Source organism: Pseudomicrostroma glucosiphilum, assembly GCF_003144135.1.
Source record: "Pseudomicrostroma glucosiphilum strain MCA 4718 unplaced genomic scaffold BCV69scaffold_8, whole genome shotgun sequence".
NCBI classification, from domain to species: domain Eukaryota; kingdom Fungi; phylum Basidiomycota; class Exobasidiomycetes; order Microstromatales; family Microstromataceae; genus Microstroma; species Microstroma glucosiphilum.
This window is the reverse complement of record NW_020289920.1, coordinates 517,191-540,803: the sequence shown is the minus strand read 5'-3', so window position 1 is coordinate 540,803 and position 23,613 is coordinate 517,191. Positions and strand designations below refer to the sequence as shown.

The 23,613-nt window shown below is 56.9% G+C and overlaps 7 protein-coding genes across 7 annotated transcripts; 4 read left to right on the top strand and 3 right to left on the bottom strand.

The window, feature by feature from the left end:
* Window positions 1-146: 146 nt before the first annotated feature.
* Window positions 147-1,559, bottom strand: BCV69DRAFT_283269 (glutathione S-transferase). The gene is made up of 3 exons (XM_025492644.1): window positions 1,014-1,559; window positions 908-916; window positions 147-835 (listed from the first exon to the last, which is right to left on the bottom strand). Exons 1-3 carry the CDS (start codon window positions 1,246-1,248, stop codon window positions 264-266), a joined length of 816 nt encoding a protein of 271 aa, XP_025347548.1. The 5' UTR covers window positions 1,249-1,559; the 3' UTR covers window positions 147-263.
* A 150-nt stretch (window positions 1,560-1,709) lies between these two features.
* On the top strand, window positions 1,710-6,220 carry BCV69DRAFT_299519 (hypothetical protein; the record flags this gene model as incomplete). The annotated part of the gene is made up of 6 exons (XM_025494340.1): window positions 1,710-2,707; window positions 2,778-3,590; window positions 3,653-4,497; window positions 4,568-5,196; window positions 5,276-5,821; window positions 5,906-6,220. The coding sequence occupies 6 exons, from the start codon at window positions 1,710-1,712 to the stop codon at window positions 6,218-6,220; spliced, it is 4,146 nt and encodes a 1,381-aa protein (XP_025347547.1).
* Window positions 6,221-7,121: 901 nt separating this feature from the next.
* BCV69DRAFT_208181 (trimeric LpxA-like protein) lies at window positions 7,122-8,498 on the top strand. Its single transcript, XM_025489731.1, has one exon. It carries the CDS (start codon window positions 7,439-7,441, stop codon window positions 8,273-8,275), a length of 837 nt encoding a protein of 278 aa, XP_025347546.1. The 5' UTR covers window positions 7,122-7,438; the 3' UTR covers window positions 8,276-8,498.
* BCV69DRAFT_283266 (hypothetical protein) lies at window positions 8,249-8,868 on the bottom strand. Its single transcript, XM_025492643.1, has one exon. It carries the CDS (start codon window positions 8,593-8,595, stop codon window positions 8,278-8,280), a length of 318 nt encoding a protein of 105 aa, XP_025347545.1. The 5' UTR covers window positions 8,596-8,868; the 3' UTR covers window positions 8,249-8,277.
* A 1,839-nt stretch (window positions 8,869-10,707) lies between these two features.
* Window positions 10,708-13,027, top strand: BCV69DRAFT_283264 (WD40 repeat-like protein). The gene is made up of 5 exons (XM_025492642.1): window positions 10,708-11,157; window positions 11,234-11,605; window positions 11,678-12,341; window positions 12,428-12,639; window positions 12,749-13,027. Exons 1-5 carry the CDS (start codon window positions 10,770-10,772, stop codon window positions 12,856-12,858), a joined length of 1,746 nt encoding a protein of 581 aa, XP_025347544.1. The 5' UTR covers window positions 10,708-10,769; the 3' UTR covers window positions 12,859-13,027.
* A 510-nt stretch (window positions 13,028-13,537) lies between these two features.
* On the bottom strand, window positions 13,538-16,123 carry BCV69DRAFT_277625 (hypothetical protein; the record flags this gene model as incomplete). The annotated part of the gene is made up of 4 exons (XM_025491160.1): window positions 13,538-13,823; window positions 13,902-14,045; window positions 14,143-14,368; window positions 14,440-16,123. The coding sequence occupies 4 exons, from the start codon at window positions 16,121-16,123 to the stop codon at window positions 13,538-13,540; spliced, it is 2,340 nt and encodes a 779-aa protein (XP_025347543.1).
* Window positions 16,124-16,966: 843 nt separating this feature from the next.
* Window positions 16,967-22,588, top strand: BCV69DRAFT_312973 (hypothetical protein). Its single transcript, XM_025494989.1, has 3 exons — window positions 16,967-17,416; window positions 17,500-17,935; window positions 18,000-22,588. The coding sequence occupies exons 1-3, from the start codon at window positions 17,105-17,107 to the stop codon at window positions 22,469-22,471; spliced, it is 5,220 nt and encodes a 1,739-aa protein (XP_025347542.1). The 5' UTR covers window positions 16,967-17,104; the 3' UTR covers window positions 22,472-22,588.
* Window positions 22,589-23,613: the final 1,025 nt, after the last annotated feature.

Here is a 23,613-nt window from a genome sequence, read left to right as displayed (position 1 = left end):
AATTGAGGCGGAAGCAGCCAGACGCGACGAGGCAGGTGATCCATGCGGGGCGCAACAGCCACGCGAGACGAGGCGAAGGAAGGCACGGCAAGGCTAGCGATGACACTTGTACTCTTTCGTGCACGAAACGAAACGAAGAAGTAGATACGGGACAGGACAAGACGAGACATTGCGAGTCCAACTGAAACGACCAGAGCTTCGACAGTATCCTTTTCTTTTCTTGGTCACCCCCTGAGAATGGCACGCCAATGTTGTTCCCCACTTTACTCCTTGGGCATCTCCGCAACCCAGTCGCGGTTGGCCATGGCGTTCTTCACGATGGGTCCCTCCGATGGCGTCTTGAGGCCGGCAACAAAAGCATCCCTCTCCAACAATCGGTCTACCCACTTGTTGACGCTGTCAGGCACCTCGCTGCGAGGGATACCGGCGAATCCATGAGAGAAGACCCAGCCTCCGGCTCGGATGTCGGCCAGAGTGAATTTGCCTCGACCCTCTCCGACGAGGTAATCACGGTCCTTGAGACGCAGGTCCAAGACGCCATACAGTCGCTTTGTCTCATCGATGTAGCGGTTCAGAGCGTAAGGAATGTAGTTCTTCCCGCCCAGACCTTGCATGCGGAAGTGATTAGCTTGGCCTTGCATAGCTGCAATACCGCCGTGAGCAAAGAACATCCACTGCAGGACTTCGCTCCTCAGGTTGTCCGCCTGAGGGTTGCTGCTGGGCCATGACAGGACATGGTCCGGGTCGTACTTCTTTTCGAGGTAGAGCAGGATGGCCGAAGTCTCAAAGACGGCGAAATCGCCATTGTTTGGGTCGACGATGGCAGGGATGCGGCCTGGTATGACAAAGAGCGAGCAAAGTCAGAGGTGCGACTAGGACTGTACTTCTCTTATGATCTTGGACTCACCATTGGGGTCTGAAACGCAAAGCGACGCGAAAGGCAAGCACGATTGTTAGGGGTGGGCTGCCACGAAGACTTTCGGAAGCAAAGTGTGAGACGCTGTATAACTCACTGATCTTAAGGAACCAGTCTTCCTTCTGTTGGTTCTGACCGATGTTGATGGGGTGGATCTCCCACTTCAATTCCGGGTTGACCTTCTTGAGCTCCTCGAGACAGATGGGCACGGTCCAGCCATTGGGCGTTCCTGCGGTGTAGACTTGGAGAGGCTGCATGATCGATCTGGCTCTGGAAGTGGAGAAGCTGCGGAAGAGAGACGGAGTCGAGGAACGTAGCGATGGAAGGATCATCGAGTGGTGTGGAGGACAAGGAGGTCCAGCTCGCCAACGTAGACTATTTGATTCGCTTCAGCCCTCCGCGCGTCAGAAGCGGGGCCCTGGTAATCTTCGGCTGTCAGAAGGGTCTGAGACAAGCCATAAAAGTGGAGGATTTAGTCCGAGCCGAGGCGCCCACGACGGTCGGGTCATTACGCTCTGTGGAGAGCAGCGACTAGCGCCATGCTGATTGATCGTCAGTACGACTTGAGTTCCGGCCAAGTCGATTGCAGTTGAGCAGAGCGCCGTATAGGACCTTCTAGGAGGAGTGAGCATCAGGAAGCCTCTATGGCGGTGTGCTGCACTGGGCTGCCAAGGTGCATCCTCGCCTCCGTTGCCGAGGGACCAATGCCGATGCCCGTGCGCCGGCGGAGAAGACGAAGTGGAATCAGAGGCAGCTACGCCTCTGCTTCCGTCGAGGCGACTGGTAGGACACCATGGCAGACCCAACCGGCGAAGATCGCCAGGCGCAGCCAACGCTTGACGACCAGCGCCATACGACTGCCGAGGTCTTGTCTTCCTCACCATCCTCAGCGACAGCTCTCCCGCCCACCATTCCTCCTCGTCCAGTCATCGATGTATCGCAGAGCGCAGCTGTCGCCCCTGTCGCCGCCCCCTTCGCACATCCTTCACCTTCTCTCCTGACTGTCCAATCGCCCTCATCTTCGATAACGACCGCCACAACCTCATCGACTCTTGAAAATGGTGGTTCGGCCACCACGTCCGCTACTCTCGCTGCCCCCAGGCTGAGCTATGTTCCACGAACTCCGCGCTCCCCGTCCGCGATGAGCTCGACAGGCAGCAAAGATCGAATCAGCAGCGCTCAGCAGACACTGCCAATAGCGCAGACACAGGCTCACCAGTCGGATCTACCACGATTGCCATTGCAAGATCCGTCGCCCGCAAGACAAGACTCGTCTGTAGCAAACGCGCCTCCTTCAACCTCGGGTCGACTCACCCAGTTGCTCGAGCGATGTCAGCAGCTTGGCCTGGGCCCTGAAGCGCCAGGATACGCGCTGGTCAAGAAACTAGCAGAAGCTACTGAGCCAGAATGGAGGGAGCTCACTGCACTCCTGGCTCACGGACAGGCTACGCTTCTGTTGCCCGTACAAGCCAAGTCTTCATCGTCTTCATTCCTCAAAGAAAGAGATGGTGCTGTACATGCCCCTCCTTCCCTGGGATTCGCGCAGGATCACATATTGTTGAGCCCATCCTCCTGCCCTGATCTATCATCAGACCCACCGGACAAAGGTCTTGTGACACTCTCAGGGCTGCGAGGATGCCTCGAAATTACCGACAGGCGTGGCTCACCTCGCCCTACACAACTGGAAGATCCCGAGGACGCCACCGTGCCACCGAGTCTATTCATCAAGAGCTTCATCAATCGCTCAGACCGAGATTGGATTCAGCAGTTGAAGACTGTGTCCGAACGAAGGTAAGTACTGCTCTGTCGTTCCAGGCTGCTACTTTTCCCTCCTGACTGACTTCAATCGTACCGATCGCAGACATCTGTTCTCCTCCCTGGCGCCTCTTCCTACCGCATGCTGCTCTGACTATCCTTACCCCAACTATACCATCCTGTGCGAGTCAAAGCTCGACTTCCCTCCACCTACTCAGCCATCAATCCACAAGCGCACGAGCTCGGGAGCAGCAACAACCAGCATCATCGCTCCCAACCTTGGCCTCGAAAGCTCGAGTCCCAATCGGAGCTCATCTTCGTCTGGCGCCTTTGCGCAACTCTTTGGTGGCGGTGGCAGAGGCTACCGCAAGGGCCTGCCCCCATCTACTCATGATCAGACATCGGATGCTACACAGAGTCCTGCGATCACAGGAGAGGGATCATCGGGTGCGAAAGTGCAGATTTGGGTGATTGACAGACCTCTACGCAGGTCCCGAGCGGTGCGGGGTATGACGTACTCAGTACAAGCTCGTCTCCGCACTCAGCTTGAGCGCGAGGCCGGCATTCGCTCTGACATTGGCGAGGTCATTGGCTCCTTCGCAGGAGCCTTCTATCCTCCTGTTGAATCGTCCAGTCGCTCTACTGAGTTGCCCTCTCGCAGAGGAGTTCAGATCGGTAGTGGAAGGCTGCAGCTGCCGCGAACACCTCATTCCCCCATCACGCCCAAGGAATGGCAGACCATGGCTATGTTCTCTGCCAGCCCGGAAGAGGTAACGGCTAGTTACCAGGATGTCCTTGCTTCGGTGCATTCGCAACTGCGAATAGATTCCGATACGGCTGGGGAAGAGTCGCAAGAGGAGAAGGTTCTCGAGCAGATGGAAGTCGTGGAACGCCTTCTGGTGGAGGAAGTGTACGATCGGTGAGTGAGAGCCATCCATGCACCTAATATTGACGCCTATGCTGAAGCAACGCATACGATAGACTTCTATGCCCTCCACAGTCTTCGGATCATCAGGCCGACGAAAATCTGGCCTCTAGAATCGCAGCTCTGAATATTTTAGGGCTAGATTGGGAAGGCCTGGGTCTCAACTTACCCCCACAAGAGAAAACGTTTCAAACTGTGGCTGGAGATCAAGCTCAAAATGAGCCTCAAGAGGCTTCTCCAGTTAGAGATGGTCTTCAGAAGATAATGGACGACTGTCGTGAAGAGCTCGTGCAACTTCACCAGCGCGATCGGATGGCTCCACGCCGGAAGCTTGAGGTGCTAGTCGGTATTCATCGTATCATCGTTGATGGTCTGAGCAAGCTACCTCGTATCACCCTTCAAGACAACGAAGTCGACGATCGTGAAGACGGCGTTCAAGCCAAAGACAGCGGAAGTGGTATTGAGGCACGAGATTCGCTGGCTCAATCTGGAATGGCTCAAAAAGGGGGCAATACGTCTTCCGCCGACCTGATCTTGCCACTCCTCATCCGACTCATCGTTCTGGCAAACCCAACCGGGCTTGCTTCCCAGCTGATGTACATACAGCGTTACCGATACGATGCTCTGCTCCAGAATGGAGAGGCTGCTTATTGTCTCATCAACTTCCAGGCAGCCATACAATTCATTGAGAATGCTAAACCATCGGAGCTGGGCCTGGAAGACAGTACACTGCCCTCCTTCTCTCAGCAGCTTGGACAAAGTGGCGCAGGAGAGCGCAATGAAAAGAGCGCTGCAATTGAGATGTTGCGAAGCGTAAAAAGGGGCGAGTCTGAGAATTCAAATGACAGTAGGACCGCCACACCTCTGCCGATCGGGGGAAGGCTCAAGGGCCTAACAGGAGGTCAGTATTGCTATGCAACTCTCAATCACTGGTTCCGATCCCTCTGACCATCTCTTCTCCTTCCCCACAGTGGTCAACTCGTCTTTCTCCGTTCTTGGTCGGGTGATTGGCTCTGGAGCATCAGCAGGAATGGACGCCTGGGACCGCTCTTCGAAGAATCTAGAGTCCGCCCGAGCTATTGACGACATTAGGGGCCTCCTCACATCCAGCGTGACCAAGACAGCCACTGCTGGAGGGTCAGTCGTCAACAAACTAATTGAGATGGAAAGACAAGGTAATGAGGGAGAAAGGCCGGATGGCTCTCGTCCCTCAGCCTTGAGATCAGCGAGTGCCCCCAACGCATCCGATCTGCGTCGAACCTCATCTCACGAGCAAAAGTCTGCAGCGCACCTTGCGCCAAGTATCGAGTCTTCGGCGATGGAAGTGGCTTCGTCGCGAGATAGCGGCAAGCTCAGCCTCAGCGATCGACTTGCCAACCTGAACTGGAAGTTCAGCAGTGCGGTATCGACTCCCCCGGTCGAGCCCGAAGCATTGACAGAGCCTGTGAATCCTCAGAACGCCTTACTTTCTACGCTCGGTGCGTCTGCCTCTATCATACTTGACGCAGATGACGTGCCTGCACCGAGGAGCGTTGGCACCACAAACGCAACAGGCGTTGCGTCTACTGCACAACAAAGCACTGCTCCTCTGCCCTCTTCAGTGAGTAGCCACATTCATGACACTGTCTTGACCAAGTATTGCGTTACAGAGCTAATCACTCCCACTCTACCCTTTGTAGGCTGCCTCTACGGCAGATGCCTCCGAGCGTCCATTGCCAGCCTCTCTCAGGTCACCGTACCCTCCATTGTCTTTCCCGCCAACAGAAAGCAGGTCATTGCATGTCGTCCTGGCTACTTCGGGAAGCGTAGCTTCCATCAAGCTACCCCTCATTGTTGAGCGCCTCTTGAGCTACCGAAACGTTCGAGTGCAGGTCATCCCAACGAAGTCCTCGTTGCACTTCTTCGACAAAGACGAAATTGCAACGCTGAGCAGATGTGTCGCAGAAAAGCAAGGTCTGCGCAGTGCAGCAGGGGAGGAAGGATCCTATACTCTGGCCTCTCTTGCGGCTGAGAATGCCGCCGCGAGCGCAGGCAACTCGCAGGCGTCTACTTTAGCTCCTCTGGCTCATCTGTGGACCGACGAAGACGAGTGGACTTCTTGGAACAAGGTTGGCGATCCTATCCTGCATATCGAGCTGAGGAGGTGGGCCGATGTAGTCCTCGTGGCGCCGTGCAGTGCTAATACGCTGGCGAAGATTGCTGGAGGCATCTGCGACAACTTGTTGGTGAGTAGGTCTGACCCGTCAGAAGAAGTTTTGCTGGCATGCTCGCTCACTCTGACCCAATCCACTATCACCTTTTCCTCCCAGACGTCCTTCCTGCGAGCCCTCTCGTCCTCTACGCCCACGATTCTCTACCCAGCGATGAACACGCTCATGTATGCGCACCCGCTGACGGCGCGCCATCTCGACGTCGTCGAGAACATCATTGGCTACGAGGTACGGGGTCCCATCGAGAAGAGGCTCGCGTGTGGAGACTTAGGGGCGGGGGCAATGGTCGAGTGGACAGACATTGTGGAAGGGGTAGTGCAGAGGTTCGGACTAGAGGGGAGGGGAGGAGCTGTGCAGGCCGATGTGCAAGAAGAGGATGGATGGCCGGGAAGAGCTCAGAAGGAGACGGCCTAGATGAGAAGAGCGCGCCGTACGCGGCTCACACGATCTTTACTTACACTCCAATCAATCAATCACGCACGCTGTCCTGATCGCCTTCTACTGGCCGAAGATCCTCTTTGTTTCATCGCTCTTTCTATTGCCAACTTCCCCTTTCCTCGCCCTGCAGCGTCTTGACGACTTTGGCCGGGCTGCCCACTGCCACCGAAAAGTCTGGGATGTCCCTGGTGACGATGGAGCCCGCTCCAATGGTACACGCCTTGCCGATGTTGACTCCAGCTCTGTGACAGGTGAGATACGGGGGCAGAATGGGAGCGAAGAAGAGGATTGAGTCAGTGTTAGAGCGAGCCAGGACCGGGCTCTCCGCTGCTCTGGAAGGCGACAGACTCACTGGATGATCACGCCTCCGCCCACCCAGGTGTCTGCTCCGATGGACACGGGTAGCGCCCTCTCTAGCCCTGCCTGCCGCTCGGGCAAAGAGACGGTGTGCGTTCCTCCATAGATCGAGACGCTGAGAAGGGAAGTGGAAGATCCGAATGAGCATTCTCAACCACGCGGAAGTTCTCTCGCTCTGGCTCTCTCCCTGTTTCATTTGTGATGCTGCGCTTTGTGTGACTCACTTTGGGCCAAACAGAACTCCGTTGCCGATGGTGACTTCTGCGCAGTCGAGGATGACAGTGTTGAAGTTGGCATAGAAGGCGCCCTCTAGCTTGATGTTGTTGCCATAGTCGCAGAAGAAGGGAGGCTGGACACGAAGGTGTGGGAAAGGAAAGATAAGTCAGGAAATCTCTAACGAGGAGCGCTAGCTGCATGCTGCTGAGGATTTACTTCGCTCACCTCAATCTCGACGATCTTGCTCTGCTCCTCACTCAGCCCGAAGAGCTCCTTGAGGATCAGTCTCCTCTCCTCTGTGTTTACCCCAGGCACATCTGCTGCCCCATCACCCGCAGCCGAAGCTACGCTGCCTCCAGCCAGTAAGCTCTGCCCCTCTTGCAGGTCCGGCGGGTCGTAGCTGTTTGGGGCCGTCTGATTGTACTTGAGGAACAGTCTCCGCGCTCGTAGCCGTGCCCGCACCAGCGCTGGCTCGCTTGCGAGGTAGGGCAGACCAAGAAGGGACTTCTGAGTCTCGCTGAGAGAGCCCTGAGCGTCCTTGGCGTGCTCAGAGTCGACCTTGGCAAAGCGGGCGGAATTGTTGGACATGGCACAGGGAGCAAGAGGAAGTGTCGGGACAGCATGTCCAGCAAGGAAGGGAGGACTCCCAAGGAAGGACTGCCCTCCCTCGGCTGCACACAATCTCTCCGACGTCACTCGGCAAAGTCGTCTGTGGGGCTCCGCTTCCGCCTCCGCTTCGACATGCACGACAGCGAGGGCGATAAAAGGGCAGGAAGGACTGGACCAGAAGGCACCTTTGTAGCCGACCCATACCTCCCCGACGATAACGGCAGCGATATGGAGCCCTCTCTAGAGCCTCCCACTCAGCCACTCAAGGTCGGTTTCACAGCCACGCAGAGGTTTGACGCTCTAGACGCACGGTACGCCGACCGTCTGGCGGGCATGTCCATGGAGGAGCGCGGCCTACTTGGACTCCCTTACATGCCCAATGACCCGAAGCTGATGGCGCAGCGCCTGCGAGCTCGTCAGCTCGAGTACGAGTACAACCACTCGCCCCCGGGTGCTTCACCACCTTCGATCGACCGGCAGGGCAATGTGGTCGATGCGGAGGAAAGTCCCCTGCACGATGTGGCCAATCGGCAAAGGCAGCGCATCATTGGACAGCTGTTCGATCTGAGCAAGGAGATGAGCAAGCGAGTCTTCCTCGAGCCACCCTTTCACGTCGACTTTGGCTTCAACATCAAGTTCAAGGGAGACTTCTTTGCCAATGCCGGACTCTGCATCCTAGACGTCGCAGAGGTCACCATTGGGCAGGGGGTACTCTTCGGACCTGCCGTACACATCTATGCCGCAACGCACAGCGTCAGCGTGACTGAGCGGTCAGAGGGCTTCGAGAGGGCGCTTCCGGTGTCAATCGGAGACGACTGCTGGGTAGGAGGGAACAGCTGCATCATGTGAGTTCAGACGCTCGAGGCTAGCGTCCAGTGCTGCACTGCACTACAGCTCAAGTCATTGACCACGGCTCTTCGCTTCATCTCTTGTAGGGCGGGAGTGACAATCGGCCGTGGCTGTACCATTGGGGCGGGCAGCGTCGTCACAAGGGACATACCAGACTTTTCTGTTGCCCTAGGAAACCCTGCGCGAGTGGTCAAGACCCTGGACGTCACCCAGCAGGGCGACCTCACCGGGGAACGGAAGAGTACAATAGCGCTCTGAGCAATGTCATAGAAACCACTAGATGCGATACATGCAAAACGCTTACTCTGCTTAATTTGCATTACGCTGCCGAGTGATGGTATGTGCTGGACCTGGACAATGTCTGCATCTACCTCCAGTGTCAGTGCTCTTCTTCTCACATTGGGTTTGACAATCGGGGGGAAGGGGAGAACCGGACTCTCTCACTTCTCAGGTTCCGGTCCCAGAGCAAACCGGCAGAAGTCGGCTGAGACTCGGCCGGAGGTAAGACTGGTGAGCAAAGGAGGGCCTCAGCAGTGCTAGCACGATCTGAGATTCGAGGACTGTGTATCCTGTATGCTCGGCATTTCCGGCGTCATGATCAATTGTTGGGGTTGCCATCACCATCTGGGTGCTGTTCACGTACGCCAGGCACAGCTGATGTGATATACCACTTTCGACGTTTGCTAGAGCAACGACGTGAGAGGGTGCACCCCTACACGCCAGGCACCGATGGCGGGAGGCTTAGGTCAGGAGCATCGCTTGCGCCAGGGGCGAGACGAAGGGTGAAGAGTCTCCGTGCCATGCCACGTTGAGGTGCAGGGTATAAGACGCCCCCTCCCTCCCTCCCTCCCTTCCTCTATGCCTCGTCCTCCGTCTCCTCATCTCCTCACTTGTCCATCTCCTCATCTCCCGACCTGTCCATCACCTACTCTTACCAGCCACACCTTCCACAACCTCTGAGCGCTACATCACACTCTCGTCGCTGGGGACTACCAGAGCTACATGTGAGCACAGCAGGATCGCTTCCACTCGGCCGAAGACTATCCTGACCCTCACTGACGTTGCATCTCTTTTGCTACTACAGATTCACCTACGGCTAAGCGATGGGGAACTCAACTGTAAATCCCACCATCGAGTGCAACAGTCGACACCGTCTCACTCCACCTCTACGTCGGCCGACCTGTGTATGGCATGTGAGTGAGAGCAATCTACAGAGCAGGGCGCTCACTGTCGAGGAGGCATCACTGACCGTGCCCACCTTTGTTCTCTTCCGTCGACTAGACGCCATACACCCTACAGTGAGTCTGACTCGAGCTCGAGGTAAGACTTTGTGCGCGTCATCGCTGACCAGCGGTGCCTTCACCCGCCAGTACAGCCGCTATAGCACGATGGACACGGCATTCACCTTCCACATCGTCAGATGCGGACGCTGCGGGTACCTGCACCCGGGAACGCTGGCAATGTGCATACACTGTGGCAGCGATGCTGTGCACGCGATACCAACAAATCTGCTCACTGTAGCAACACCCAATGACTCCGCCCTACTCAGAGCTGCCCGCAACTCGATGCTTCAACTCAAAGTCGCTTTCCAGGACAACCCAAGTCCTGGAAATCGAGAGATCTATTTCATTTTCATTCTTCAGCTCATTCACATCCTCAAAATTGAGCGAGGTGAGCGCTGGCCTGCACAGCCTCTGAATGACTTTGAAGAGAAGATGTCAAGTGATTTGAGCCCGCAGGACATCGAGATGAGTCTATAATGCATTGGTTGCGGCAAGAGTCAGCGCCTTGGACCTCGAGGTACTCTCATGAATAGTAACTTCACGCAGATGTCTTGCAACATTCTCTCATGCGCCGATCTGCATCCTTAGCTGTAGCTGCTTAATAGCCCCAGTCCGTCCTCTTACGACTCTTCTCTTGTCTTCGATGCGACTCGAGGCTCGCACAGTGTGTCTCCACTAGGGCTTTGATAATGCAGATGCCGTAATGGAACACCTATAATTTATCTTACAATGTACCGCCAGAACATGCTCATACGATTCATTAAAGATTTTGTATCGACGTCCCCTCGCTTCATTGCTTCCTCCAGCGTGACAGAGCTACGGTCTCACACCCGAGGGGCGGAGGGGGAGTCTGATCTGACGCGCCTGCCAGGAATACCTACCTTGTCCGAAGACAGAGATTCTTCTCCACCACACTCTCTGTGTTTTGAGCTGCAACGTGTCTAGCGGCGCCCCTTTCCTCTTCTTGTAGATGTTGGTGGGGCCATGTTCGAGGAGCGTGAGTAGGTGCTGCTTTGACTCGTAGCTTCCTCTACCCGCCCTTTCTGCCAAGGACGAAAAAATCGCCTGGCTCGTTTCCACTCGTGCTGCACGGATCACCTGTGCGAAGGAGAAAGGTGCGCCTGGAGGTTGATCATGTTCCCCACCTGAAGTACCTCCCCACGTTGTGCACCTGATCTTACCGCTCTTTGTGTGTGACTGAAGGGAGGGTCATGGTGCAACGCCCTGATCTCGCAAGCACAGAGCTCCAGCAGCAGCTACTAGCTCACCGCGCTCACCCTCGCCAACGCCATCGACTGACACACCTCCTCCGCGGCCACACCTCCGACGTCAAGTCCGTTCACGCTACCGCACTCGCTCTACCCAACGGCAGCGGTACAGTCGAGCTGATCTTCAGCGTATCACGAGACTCCACTGCACGGACTTGGTTTCGTCTTGTGCCTGAAAGAGTTCAACAGCGAGAAGGAGGGGGAGGTGGTGGGGAGACCAGCAGCGCAGGGGCTCAAGCAGGCTGGAGGAGCGGTCCTACCTTTGATGGTGGTGGCCGATACCTCAACTCAGTCACCTTCGTCTCGAATGAGGATGTCCGGTCAGGCAAAGGTCAGTCAATGAGCTTCCTATGCTCCGGGGGCTTGGATAGAGCTGACCCCCTCTCTGACGCGCCCTCCCCCACCAGGCCAGCTGATCCTGGGAGGTCTGGACAGCCTGATACGGGTGTACAACTTCGATGCTGCCTCCCTCCTGAGCTCTGCAGACCTCGACACCACAACTGTCATTTCTGAGCCCTTCCAAGTGGTGCAGGAGCACTACGACAACATCACCTGTCTAAGGTCCTACCCATCGTCTGCTTCTGCTTCTGGCTCTGGCTCTGCCTCTGCTTCAGGTCCACCGCTGTTCCTCTCGGCCTCGTGGGATGCAACCGCCCGCTCTTACAGACGAGATGCAAAGGGCAGATGGAATGTACTGCACGTCCTCAAGGGCCACAAGAGCGCAGTGTGGGGCGTGGAGTGCGTTGATGCTCGTCCTGGGGAGGAGAAGTATCTTACTGGTGAGTGGAGGGTAAGATGAAAAGAATATCGTTTCGAGAACTGACATGCACTCTATCCCTGGTGATTTGCAGCTTCTGCGGACCTGTTCATCCGCCTGTACCACGGCGAGGAGCTCAAGGTGATCTGGGCAGGCCATCAAGATGTTGTGCGCTCGCTTGTCCTTTTGCCTTTCACCCCTCCAAGTAATCCTGAAGATACCTCCCAAGACGACATCGGTCCGCTCTTCCTCTCCACGAGCAACGACCCACCTCTTCTCATCAATTCCCTCTCTCCAAGTGCACGTCCGCCGAATCAGCCCACAAATGGCGGCGAGCCAGTCAAAATCCTCGAGGGACACTCTAGCATAGTCTACGAGTGCCGTCTCTGCCCACCCGCCTCCTCCTCGTCATCTTCTTCTACGACAGGAGCAAGAAGCGAGGTAGTCACATCCTCAGAAGACGGGACGCTCCGCTGGTGGGACTGGACAGTGTCCGCCTCAGACAGCACCTCAGCCCTGCTGGAGACGGTGGAAATGCCAGTAGAGAGCGTGTGGTGCGTCGCCTGTCTTCCTCTCAGCGGGGACGTCGTCGCCGGCGGTAGCGATGGTGTTGTGCGGGTGTACAGCCAAGCTGAGCTGACGAGCAAAGAAGACCAAGAGTTTGGAGAAGGAGAGGGGTTGCCGAGTGAGGCGGAGCGCCGGGAAGAGGAGAGGCTGGTGGAGGAGGTGGCTCGCAAGAAGGGTCGGAGGAGCCAAGGGTGAGTATGACTCGTGTTGCTCGAGCTCAGGGTAGGCCCCATCAGGGGGAGATCACTGATCAGACAGTTTCTCTCTGAACGGACAGTGCCCAAACCTCGGAGCTCGTTGCTCTCCCGACAACCACCACCTCGGACCTTTCAGACCCCTCAGCCAGCTCAGAATCCTCAGCACCAGCAGCAGCACCAACGTCAGTCAAACAGGTGCATCCAGAGACAGGCGTGGCCTACGACGTGCTCCTCCCCATCGACATCTCCGACGATCACCCCGAGCCGCTCCTTCTGGGCGTCAACAGAGGTGGTGAGTTGGTCGACAACCTCGGTAGGCTGCAGTCGTCTGACTGACGGACTGACTGATTGACTGATTGACTGACTCTTCCTTTGCCTTCCACCCCTGCTTTCCCGCATAGACGACCCCGCCCTCATCGCCCGCGACTTCCTCGCGCGCAACAGTCTTGGAGACAGCGAGCGGTACGTCGCTGACATTGTTGCGTTTGTAGAGATGATGCTGCCTCGTTAGCGGATAGCGGGTAGTGAGTAGTGGGAAGCAGGAGGAGAAGCAGCAGCAGCATCAGCAGCAGCAGCAGCAGCAGCAGCAGCAGCAGTGGGATACAGTAGTGAGCTAGAGTCCCGCCGTCACCCACTCATCAGCACTTCTAGACGAAAGGAAACAAAGAGTGGATAACGCTTTATTCATTTCAATTCATTTCCTTGCTTGCTAGAGACAAATCTTACATGCTTTGAGACTGAGACCTCTGCTATGATGAACATGACGGCGTGACTGCGTGACTGATGAGATCTGAGGTGACGAAGAGATCCTCGAGGAAGTGACGTTATTAGCGGGGACGTAAGGTAAGGTATGGGGATGGTGGGGGGTTTGATGCGGGGGTCGGTTGCCAAGCCTGAAGTAATATGATAGAAGGGGGCGCTATATCTTACGAGCCATTAGAGAGAAAGAGAGAGAGAGAGAGGTGTTGCTGTGCTAGACCATTTTTGTGAGATTGGATTGAAAAGTGAGATTAAACGACATCTTGTGCTTGAGGAAAGTAGTGGTCGGGGAGCTTGGCGATAGCGTGAAGAGCCAGCTCCTTGCTTACCGTGGCCCTGACAGGAGAACGCGAGGATACTCGAGGCGTGCTGTTGCTTTCGTGGTAGGTATCGCAGCAGTCCGGTGGCTTGTGTACTAGCCGACACCGAGCTTATCCGCTGTCATCGCTCGACGTCAAGCCCTGAGCGCCAGCAGTGCTGGCGCGACCTCGTCCTGCTGCCGCTTCAGCAGAGGAAGAGGAGGAAGTAGCGGCCTGCTTGGAAGATCCTGCCTGAGCTTGACTATCGAATTGAGGCTGGGCTCGAGTTGTATCCTGCATCGTAGCCTGGTTCTCCTCCTCGTCTCCTTCCTCGTCAGCGGGAGCGACTTCGCGATGGCACTTGGCGGCGTGTACGTAGTAGTTAGTGGCCTCCTTAAGACCGAAGATGATCCATTTGCTGCAGGCGATGTTATTGGACGCGAGTCAGCACAATCGCAACGGTTTGAATCGTAGGAGAGCCCCACAATCTACTCACCCGCAGGTTCCACACTGGCCTTTGAGCTCGGTGCCTTCGCCGACGCGAGTCTCTGTCAGAGGATTTCGTCTAAGCGTCTCGACTGGCTCTACGAAGGGCATGAAGGTCTTGGGGGAGATGCCGTGCTGTCGGATGAGGTGGTAGCTGAAGCGAGTAGGAGCAGAGGGCGGATTCTGTCAGCTTGAAACCCTGCTTGCCCCTCCACAGTCATGTTCCACTGCTGCAGTCAGTGTCTACCTACCGATAGCTGGAATTTCTCAAGTTGAGCCAACCGCCGATCTCAGCCTTCTTCCTGTCTCCGCCACCAGTGTGGTCGAAATCTGTCGATGCAGATGGTAGACAGAGACCACACCAGCCTTCCTTGCTTCCAGCACTGCCAGCAGCGCTGCCTCTTCCTGCCGATTTGCCGGCTCGGACGATAGCAGGGGTGTACAAGTCTCCAGCGAAGCGGGCGGGCTGGTAACGATCTGTGAAGAGAGAGGGAAAAGAGCTTCAGAAGGGAGCGCTGCGGCTGTGGCTGTTCGGACCTTTGACTCACGCTTCATGCACTCGGGCTCGCCATCGCGCCTAGGGGGTGGTCGAGAGTTGTCTCGCCCCTTTCCGAAGATCCGTCTGGGGAAGAGATCGTTCTTGCTGGAGGACCCTGCGACTGATGACGTTGAAATTATCGCTGGGACAGGGGCTCTCATGTTGGCCTGGGGCAGCTGCCATTCGCTATGATTGAGTGCTCGCTGGCTCAGGGCGGCGCGTTCTTGACCGGAGCGATGAAGTAACTTCACTCTCTTTCGAGGCTTCTGGTAGGCTGCAATCGTAGCGCTCTCTGTTTCACTTGAGTCCGAATTGTGAGAGATGCCAGGCGCTATGACAAGGGATGGCATACGGTCTTTGAGGGTCACACTGCGAGAGTGTCGACCTGAGCGAGTCATCGTGATGGTTGGTGCCATATTCTCCGACTCGTCAGATTCGATGTCGTTCCTTGCCTTGCCAGCGTGATGACCCTTAGTGTTGACTCGAGTTGACACCTTGAGGGAGCGATTCATTGAGCTAGCCTTTGCATCTACCGAGTATTCGTCGACATCAATATCGTCAGTGTTGTGTAGAGGCACAACTTTGCGGCCAGACTTGCCAGGTCGAGCGTCCATAGCGAGTGTTGGGGCACTTTTGTCTCGTATCTTGGCCAGGCTTTGGGTGTTTGTCTTGCGTACCTCCTGCGATCGGTCATGTCGCTGCTTCAAGATACTATCGATGTTGTTGGCAATTGCATGCAGTGGGACCTCGCTGCCACCCCATCGTCGAACGAAAGGGTGCAAGAGTGCTGGTTGAGGGGTGCCGGATGGATCAGTGCTCCTGATAGGCGCAGAAGAAGGGGGCACATTACTGTACAAGCTCGCGCTAGCGTGTGCAAGCGTTGCAGAGAGGTGGCGAGGCACAGGCTCCAAAGGTGGGCCTCGCAAAGAGTTGTGACTGGCATAGACCGAGTTGCGGACGTGCGCTCCAACGCTGTAGCCGCGGTAGAAGCTCGACCTCCTCGTGTGGCTGTTGTAGTCAACTGGCATGCTTGTGCTACGCTGCATTGGCACCCACCGAGAATCGATGAGAGCAGCACCTCGATGGGGGTCGGGTACAGGTGCCGATCGTGGGAACGAGGCGCTGCGTGTCATGCCAGGTGCTGGGTCCAAAGAGGCTGCCGAGCTGGCGTAAGCAGAGAGCTGAGCCTGCTCAGCTGAATGTGCGATACTGATTCCTGGGATGTCTTCGGGCGCGGGTGAGGCGGATGAGTTCTTGACGGTCAGATCTGCTCGTGTTGGTGACCACCGGGGCACGTCGAGGGGATGTGGGACAGCAAGGCTATTGGGGCGAAGGGATGCAGCGGTGTTGCCAGCGAGGAGGTGAGCCCTTCCACCTCTCAATACTCCAGGTATGAATGGGCCTGCCCTTTTGCGGTGCTTGCTAGACGTCTTGAGAGTTCGAGTGGGAGGTGGGCTTGGAGTGATGGATTTGCCGACTAGGATGGCGTTGTAGGCCAGCTGTACGTCTTGACGCAGTTCCTCGTGATCGATCTGAGGCACAAATTGTGGAGCAGCAGCTTGAGAATAGTGTGATTCTCTGATCTTGTCGGCTTCAGTTGGGAGGCTATCGTGTTGGGGGTGAAGGGGAGAAGTAGAGGGTGGCTGCGGGCCCTGGGTGGAGACAGAGGAGGGATCAGTACTGAGAGAGGCCATGAAATGTCTAAAGGAATGAGAAGAAGAAAGAGGATAAGGAAGAGTGTAAAGTTACGAAGATACTGACGCTGGAGGTGTGAGATGTGAGATGGTGTCTGTCAGTGGTGAAGAATGCGAAGGAGGGGAAGGAGGATGAGCAAGGGTGGTAGGATGGTAGAGGGAGGAGGTGAGCTCAGTCGACGGCGCGGAAGAGCGAGGCAGTCAGCCAGCAGGCCCATCTGCACAGCAGCAGCAGCAGTAGCAGCGTATACTGGGAGCACTGACTGAGTGTCCCCCTGACCACGATGCGTGCGAAGGTGGCCTCGGATGTGGGACCTCCGCAGCATCTGCTTGTGCCTCTGCCAGCTTGCGGGCGCCTTGAAGCAGCGTACTATGATGGTCATCTAAGCGTTGGGGTGACGCCCCAGCTGGTCCTCTCCAGGGCGACATCAAGCTATCCAATAAATGATCTCCTGCCACACCGGCCATTGTGGCTCGCTTGGCAACTGTCGGGACATGACACGTTGGCATGGCACGGCTAGAGAGGCACGCGCATCAGCCTGCAGCAGCAGTAGTCAGACTAGTACTCTGTACCACGACGCACATCGAGTGAGTGTGCGAGGCCTGTGGGAGAAGTTGAGCCTAAGGTAGCATATGCCAGCTCTGTGCTCATAGCCATCGTCTCTTCTGAGGTAACTTGAATGCCAAGGTACTGTTTGAGTGGGTGACCCGGTAGATCTACTTCTCACGGAAATGGGCTGCCCCGTGCTTTTCCTTTGGGCGCGTTGGCTGTGGAGCTGCGCGTGGGCGTGGAGAGGCGCATGAACAAGAAGGGACATGGTTCCTTCTGCACTCACGCCGTATTGCCATCTGGATCACATCGCTTCCTCGCTGTCATGTCTTTGCCATCATCGTAGACCAGCGTCGGATGCTGCGGCGATAGAAACCTTTCAGAATATACTTCGCGAGCAAATCGTTCTGCCTTCCGCTGGACCAGCCAGCATGGCTTCTGCATCATCCTCTTCCGACCCGCTCCCGCCCTCGACCGACCGCACCCCAGACGTCGCCTCTTTCCTGGGACAGCTCTCAGCTGGGCCTTCTTCCTCCTCAAAGCTACCTTTCGAGGCTCAAGCATCTCTCATCTCTGCTCAGCTCTCCAATGTTGAAGGGCAGACAGCCGCACTCGTACAGCAGCGCAGAGGAGATTTGGCCAAGCTCATTGATCAGAGTGAGGTCGCAGAGCAGAGGTTGGGGAGACTCGTAGGCAGGATCGAAGAGGTGGAGCGTAGTACTTCGGGAGATGAGAAACCACAGGTAAGCGACAGACAGCTCTGCGCCAGCGTACGACATGAGGGCACTTACCTCTGACATGGCGGTGTCTTTTCCCTGTTCTTCAGCTTCTGAGCCCAGCTCTCGGATCAGCATTGCAGCAATACTCGGACTCCGTGTATGCACTTCATCGCTCGGATCACCTCCTTCAAGCCTTACAGGTGGTACACACTGCTTTATCTGCCATCGAAGCATTGGAAGATCAGGTGGCTCAGGGTCGCCTAGAAGCAGACGCCTACGCCCACACGCTTGCCCAGACCGAAGCAGCCTATGGCGGCCTTCTGAACAATGCTTCGTCATCGTCTTCGAATGGGTCTAAGAGCTTCACCTGGCTGGCCGAAAGCGAAAGCTCTAGAGCAGTCGCAGACCTACTGGAAAGGCGCAAATATGCCAAGGCAGCAGCGGAGGCAATGATCGAGAGGGGGTGGGAGCAGAGCGTGATAGTAGGCAAGCAGCCTGCGGACAATGGAGTCTGGATGATGAACATACTTCAGGCCACTCAATGTGAGTAGATGACTGTTGCACCTTGCGGGATCGCCACTTCAGGCATACTGACACCGCCTCCCAGTATCCGAGCATGCCGAGCACTCTGTATCCCTAGACAGCCTGGCTCAGTCGCTGATCACCAACGGAAGTCTCAATGGCAAGCTGACAGACCTATCGCATTCGTTGACTAAGATGTTGTCCCAGACCTGTCTGTCCTCCTCCTCTAGCGAACGGTGGACGGCGACACTCGACGACAGCAGTCCAAAGCAGGCTCTGCTGCTCGGCCATGCGGCTGGCAACGCGAAGCTGGACTGCCTTGAGACAATCCTCGAATTCCTTGGGGCTCGTTTGCTCCCTGCGCTTGAAATTCGAGCTGTCACGCACTTCTCGCGGGCTCTTCTCCCTGTGCTGATACCTCTCGTCTTGACGAAGCTCCGGGCGATGCTTCCGTCCTCGCTGCAGATGCCGAGCATCACAAAGGACCTTGCAGCACTCAAGTCTTCCGCAGAACGTATCTATTCCTCTCTCGAGAAGAGTAGACTGATACCTGCGCCCCTCGATGAAGATTCGGAAGAAGCAGAACTCCTCGGCAGCCCGCATGCACTCCTTCGCTTCGCGTCCTCAGTCCACAGCCAATTCAGCAATAAAGTGGCAGCAGCGGCCCGCGATCAGGCTCGACGTTTGTGTATGTCAGAGGACGAAACAGGCTGGGACACTGAGCAGATCGAAATCGAGGAGTCTCTGCCGCTTCTGGAGAACGATGAGGAATGGGCCGTGGAGGAGCCTCTCATTGATGATGGCAAGTCAATTGCTTTGCAAGACAATGGCGCGACAAACGGGGACGATTGGGGCTGGGGCGAAACTGAGGAAGATGTCGAGGTTCCTCCTCCTCGGTCATCGGCTCCCGCGAATATGGCGAGGTCAGCTTCCATCAAAAGCTCCACCAGCTCTGCAGATGGGGGAACCTCATATAGCCGGTCTAGCTCCCCAGCTGGTCAGCGTCCAGGAAGACCGCTGCCAGTCAAGAAGGGCCGGGGTGCGTTGGGAGGGGTCAGGGTAATCAAGCCTGCTGATCAGATGGGAAGCGGGCCTTTGCCAGGCGATGAGGACGGCGATGATGCGTGGGGTCTCGATGACGATTTGGCGGAAGAGCCTCCACGGACTCCTGTTATCAGGCAGCCAGATGTTGCGGACGCCTGGGGCCTTGATGAAGAAGCGGAACCGATGCCCTTGGCAGCAAATCCTGTCCAGGCACTCACCACGGACGTACGTCGCTCTCTCGAGGTTGCTGCTCCGGCCGAAGATGCGGACGATGCCTGGTTTACAGACGAGGTCGATGCCAACGCGCTGCCCTCTGTGCCTGATTCCCAGGTACCGATGGCAGCTTCGACTAGTATGTCGTCTACTGCATCTTATCCGTCAATCGATGATCTGGACGAAGACGCTTGGGGCTTGTCAGAAGAGGAGAAGGCGGAGCGTGCTGCCAAGCGAGCAAGCATGATGGGCATACCAATCGGATTCAAGATCCCCACCGAAGAATCAGCTTCGTCCAAAGAAGCCGCGACGGTGCTAAGAGCGGTCACAGAGCAAGCAAATGAGCAGGAGAAGAGCACAGAGGACGTACTGCCGTCTACCCGCGGGCTGGGAGACCCACAGCCACCCAGTGAAGCACGACCAGCGTCTTCCGTTCCTATTCAGGTCTCGTTAAGCAGAGACACATCCTTCAGCTTTGATGATGAGGACGAGCTCGACGAAGATGCTTGGGGTCTCTCAGCAGAAGAGCAGAAAGAACGCGCAGAGAAGCGCGCCAGCAAGCGGCTGACTCTGGGACAAGTCAGTGGTTTCTCATACCTCCAGCCGCCGGCAGCGGCAAATGGCGACAATACCAAGCTCGACGCTGGGATGGTACCCGAGCCGACACTGAGCTCAAAGCCAGAAACATCAGAGGGAGACGCACTCACGGCAGACAATCTAGAAGCCTCTGAGGTGGTGAACGGTCAAGACGGAAGCCAAGGTCACCATGCTGCCGAACGCCAAGAACGACTTTCTGAGGGCCTTACCCCGGCAGGGTCGATTGATGTAGCACCCTCTGAAGCCCATCTGTCTGACCTCGATTCTCTACACGATCACCTTGCTGTGCCGGGGTCTAGGGGTGTCGAATCTGCACCAGAAATTTCAGACAATGTCTCAGTGGTCAGTGCTGCCTCTACAGACCAGCCTTTTCCCGTGGAGTCAGCTCTGCCTCAAGATTTGAGCTCTCGTGCAAGTGAGGCTGGCTCGGAGGCTGTCTTGCCTGCCACTCCCCAATCGGAGAGGAGCGAGCCCACACTTGGTGACAATGCTGCTTGGGAGCCCGAAACGATGTCTGTGCACGAAGGCTCCATCGATGGAGATCGAGGCGGCGAAGACAAGACTCTCTTCCAAGTTGAATCTGCTCTGCCGATCTCATCAGCTTCATCAGTGGCCACTGGCAGCGCAGGTCCACCATCCGTCGGGTCCCTCCCTCCTACTCCAAAGGCAGAAGCAGACTTGTCCCTCCCAGACGAGAGGCTACCGTCGCTTGCAGGTCTTAGCTCTACTCCTCCTGTCCGTGGCTTTTCGGCTTCATCGTCAGCAATGGCAATGGACTCGAGGCCGCAAACGCCTTTCGGTGCAGAGCATCAGAGTAGCGAGCCCCCCTTTCCCGTGCACTCTGCTTTCCCTTATCATGGCACACACAGAGGTAGTGTCATGGGGACAGGACCATCATCTGTTGCTTCTGGATTCGAAGGTAGAAGCGATATAGCCTTACCGCCGTCGCCGCCGCCTCCCATGGACGATGACAACGGAGATGGTGTGAGTGACTTTCTAAGCCCTGTCCGGGGTCCGACGGAAGCACAAGCTCCGCAATCTACCTCGGAGCAAGGCGGAGAAGTCATTGATCGAGGTCTTGCTCAACATCAGGAAGAGACGAGCCAAGCTCCGGAGATGGAAGAGGATGACGATCCATGGGGCGATGCGGATGCTCAGTGGGAGGCCGAGCAGCAGTCCCAGGAGGCCCAACGCAATGTTTCTCACCCAAGCGCAGAGCCTCCTCCTCATGCTGTACCAAGCCCGGCAGAAGCGCCAGCGCCCAGCAGCGATGCACGAGACGCAGACGAGGATTGGGGCTGGAGTGATGAGCCTACCCACACTGCAGCAGCTCAGCAAGCAGCTACAGATGCAGCATCAAGCTCGACTGGGGCATCACTCTCTGTAGCGCAGAGAGCTATCAAGCCTCAGAAGGGTCGATCTTCTTCTCCCTCGGGAGCATCACCTCAGTTGCGACAGGCCACACGGAGGAGCGCCGAGGCAGCGGCGGCGGCGGCAGCGGCAGGCCTAGTAGGACAGGGCAACCGCAGTGTGCAGTCGCAAGGTTCCACGACTAGACTCACAGCTGATGCCTTGGCCCGTAATGGCGATGGCGCAGGCGTCAAGAGCGCTGATCAGCAGAGCAGTGCAGCGTCAAACGCCGCTGTACCGTCGTCTAAGCGAAGAGTCGAGTCCTGCAAGATCTCCAAGCGATCGCGAGAATTGATCAAGCTTGCTCACCGGATCTTGGACGATACCATTGCTCTCGCCGAGTCTGACGGTGGTGCGGACTCAGAGGCGCCGTCACCGTTGCCTCTTCTGCGCTCCCTCGCAGACATCTTCGAGCTCTACCGAGCCCTGATGCCAACCCTGCACTATCAGACGCTCACCCAAATTCCATCCCTAGCGATGCAATTCGCAAACGACTGTCGCTTCCTCGCCAAGGAGATTCTCCTCCTCAGTGACCGTCTCCACCACTCAAGTGCTCTCCTCGGTCTCCTTGACGCCTCTCCGGACGTGCTAGACCTCCCTCACGAAGCAAGCCTGATGACTAGTCTCGGCAAGCAAGTCTTCGAGTCTCAAATGGCCTCGCAGGCCTCTACACTAGACGAGCTTCTGACACAGACGGACTCGCTGCTCCGCGTATACCAGGAGGAGCGCTTCTCCGTCTGCTCTAAAGTCCTCGCGCAGCTAGTGCATCATCTCGGTGCTCTGCACAGGGGATGGAGCGAGGTGCTCACGCCTTCGAGTTGTGCGGGCGCGCTAGGAACTCTGGTGGAGGCGGTGCTCCTCAGACTGGGGGGAGACGTTTTGGAGATTGACGACATCGGGGAGCGCGAGGGGGAGAGGCTCGCGGAGCTCATCCGACTTCTCGTGCCACTGGAGAAACTCTTCCCTGCATCTGGTCAGCAGAGTCAGAATCACATCGGTGCTGCTGCGGGAGAGGAACAAGACACCCCAACGAGCAGTGTCGCCTCCTTTGTCCCCTCGTGGGTGAAAATCACCGGCTACCTCCCCGAGATTCTCCTTGGCTCACTTGCCGATGTAGAGTTCCTCCTCTTCGAAGCTGGCGGACTATTGCTTGCACCTTCCGAAAGCGTGGGTGCAGCAGGCGCGACTTCGATGGGTTTCACGAGGGAGGAGGCAAGGCGACTTATCAGGAGCACCTTTGCGGATACGCCGCGTAGGGCCGCACTGCTTGGAAGGGTGGAGAGGGGGAGCTGAGCTGAGCTGCGCTGCGGAGCGAGGAGGGAGAGGGGTGGGTGTGGGTGCAGAGGATGGGGGAGGATGGAGAGAATGGAGTGGGGCAGTGTAGCTAGTGTAACGAAATGCAGAGTATGCAAATGATTATGACGATCAGGCTCTCAACGCCAGGAAGGAATGATGCACGTGAAGATCTCATTGAAACCACAGAGTGAGCGCTGTAGTCCTGATGTACACAGCAGGAGACAGAGTAGAACACGATTGTCATCTCCCCCTCACTTCTTCCTCCCATCTCATCCTCCACTCCTCAACCCTCAACCTCTCACCCACTCCACCCAACCCAAAATCTCCAAGGACTCACTGCCCTGATCTCCCTCCCCGTCCACGCACGAACAAGTGCCGCATCGGGCTTCAAGCGAAGATTGAGGTTCGCCGCTGCGTACACTTCACGCGAGGTGAGTGCGGGGAGATCCTCACCCGCGCCAGCGCCTTCGCTGGTGGAGTCTTCCCCGAGCTGCTGAACCGCAGAAGAGCCAGCGCCAGAGCCGGCGGCGGCGGCGGCGGCAGGCCCGCCAGAGAGGAGCGAAGCGTCGGAGAAAGAGCGCTGGATTCCCCTCGTTGGTGCATTAGCACCGGGAGGGAAAGGAGAGGGTGGGGAGCGCAACACTTCCAGTGCTTCTACAAGGTCGTGCAGCCACTCGGCCCAGGCGGTGAAGATGGCTCGGGCTAGACAAGTCTCGCGTGGGTCGAGGGAGAGGAAGACTTGAGGCGCGCTGCTGCCGTCTCCATCGCCATGGCTGGAGCCTTGTACTTTTCTCGATGCCCGCTGTGGTCCCTTCCCACTTGAGGAGCGGACACGAGGCCTTGTGAGATCATTCGGATCCAACTCACGCGTAGTGCGTCCAACGCTGCCGGTCGCAGCTGCAGGCGATGCAGGCGTAAGGGTTGCGGTGCTCCCATTGAGATCGGCGGTGCCATCGCTAGCCTGCATTTGCCTGCGATCTGTACCAAGCATCGCACCCTTGACCTGCTTCGGCCCAAGCCCGGGGCCAGGCACTCCCGCCTGTCCAGAAGTAGTAAGAGCCGCCGAAGCTACTTCGTCGCTCCAGGCCCTGTCTCTGGCTGTACGTCGCGAGTCAGTACGACTACTGCTGCTCTTCCGG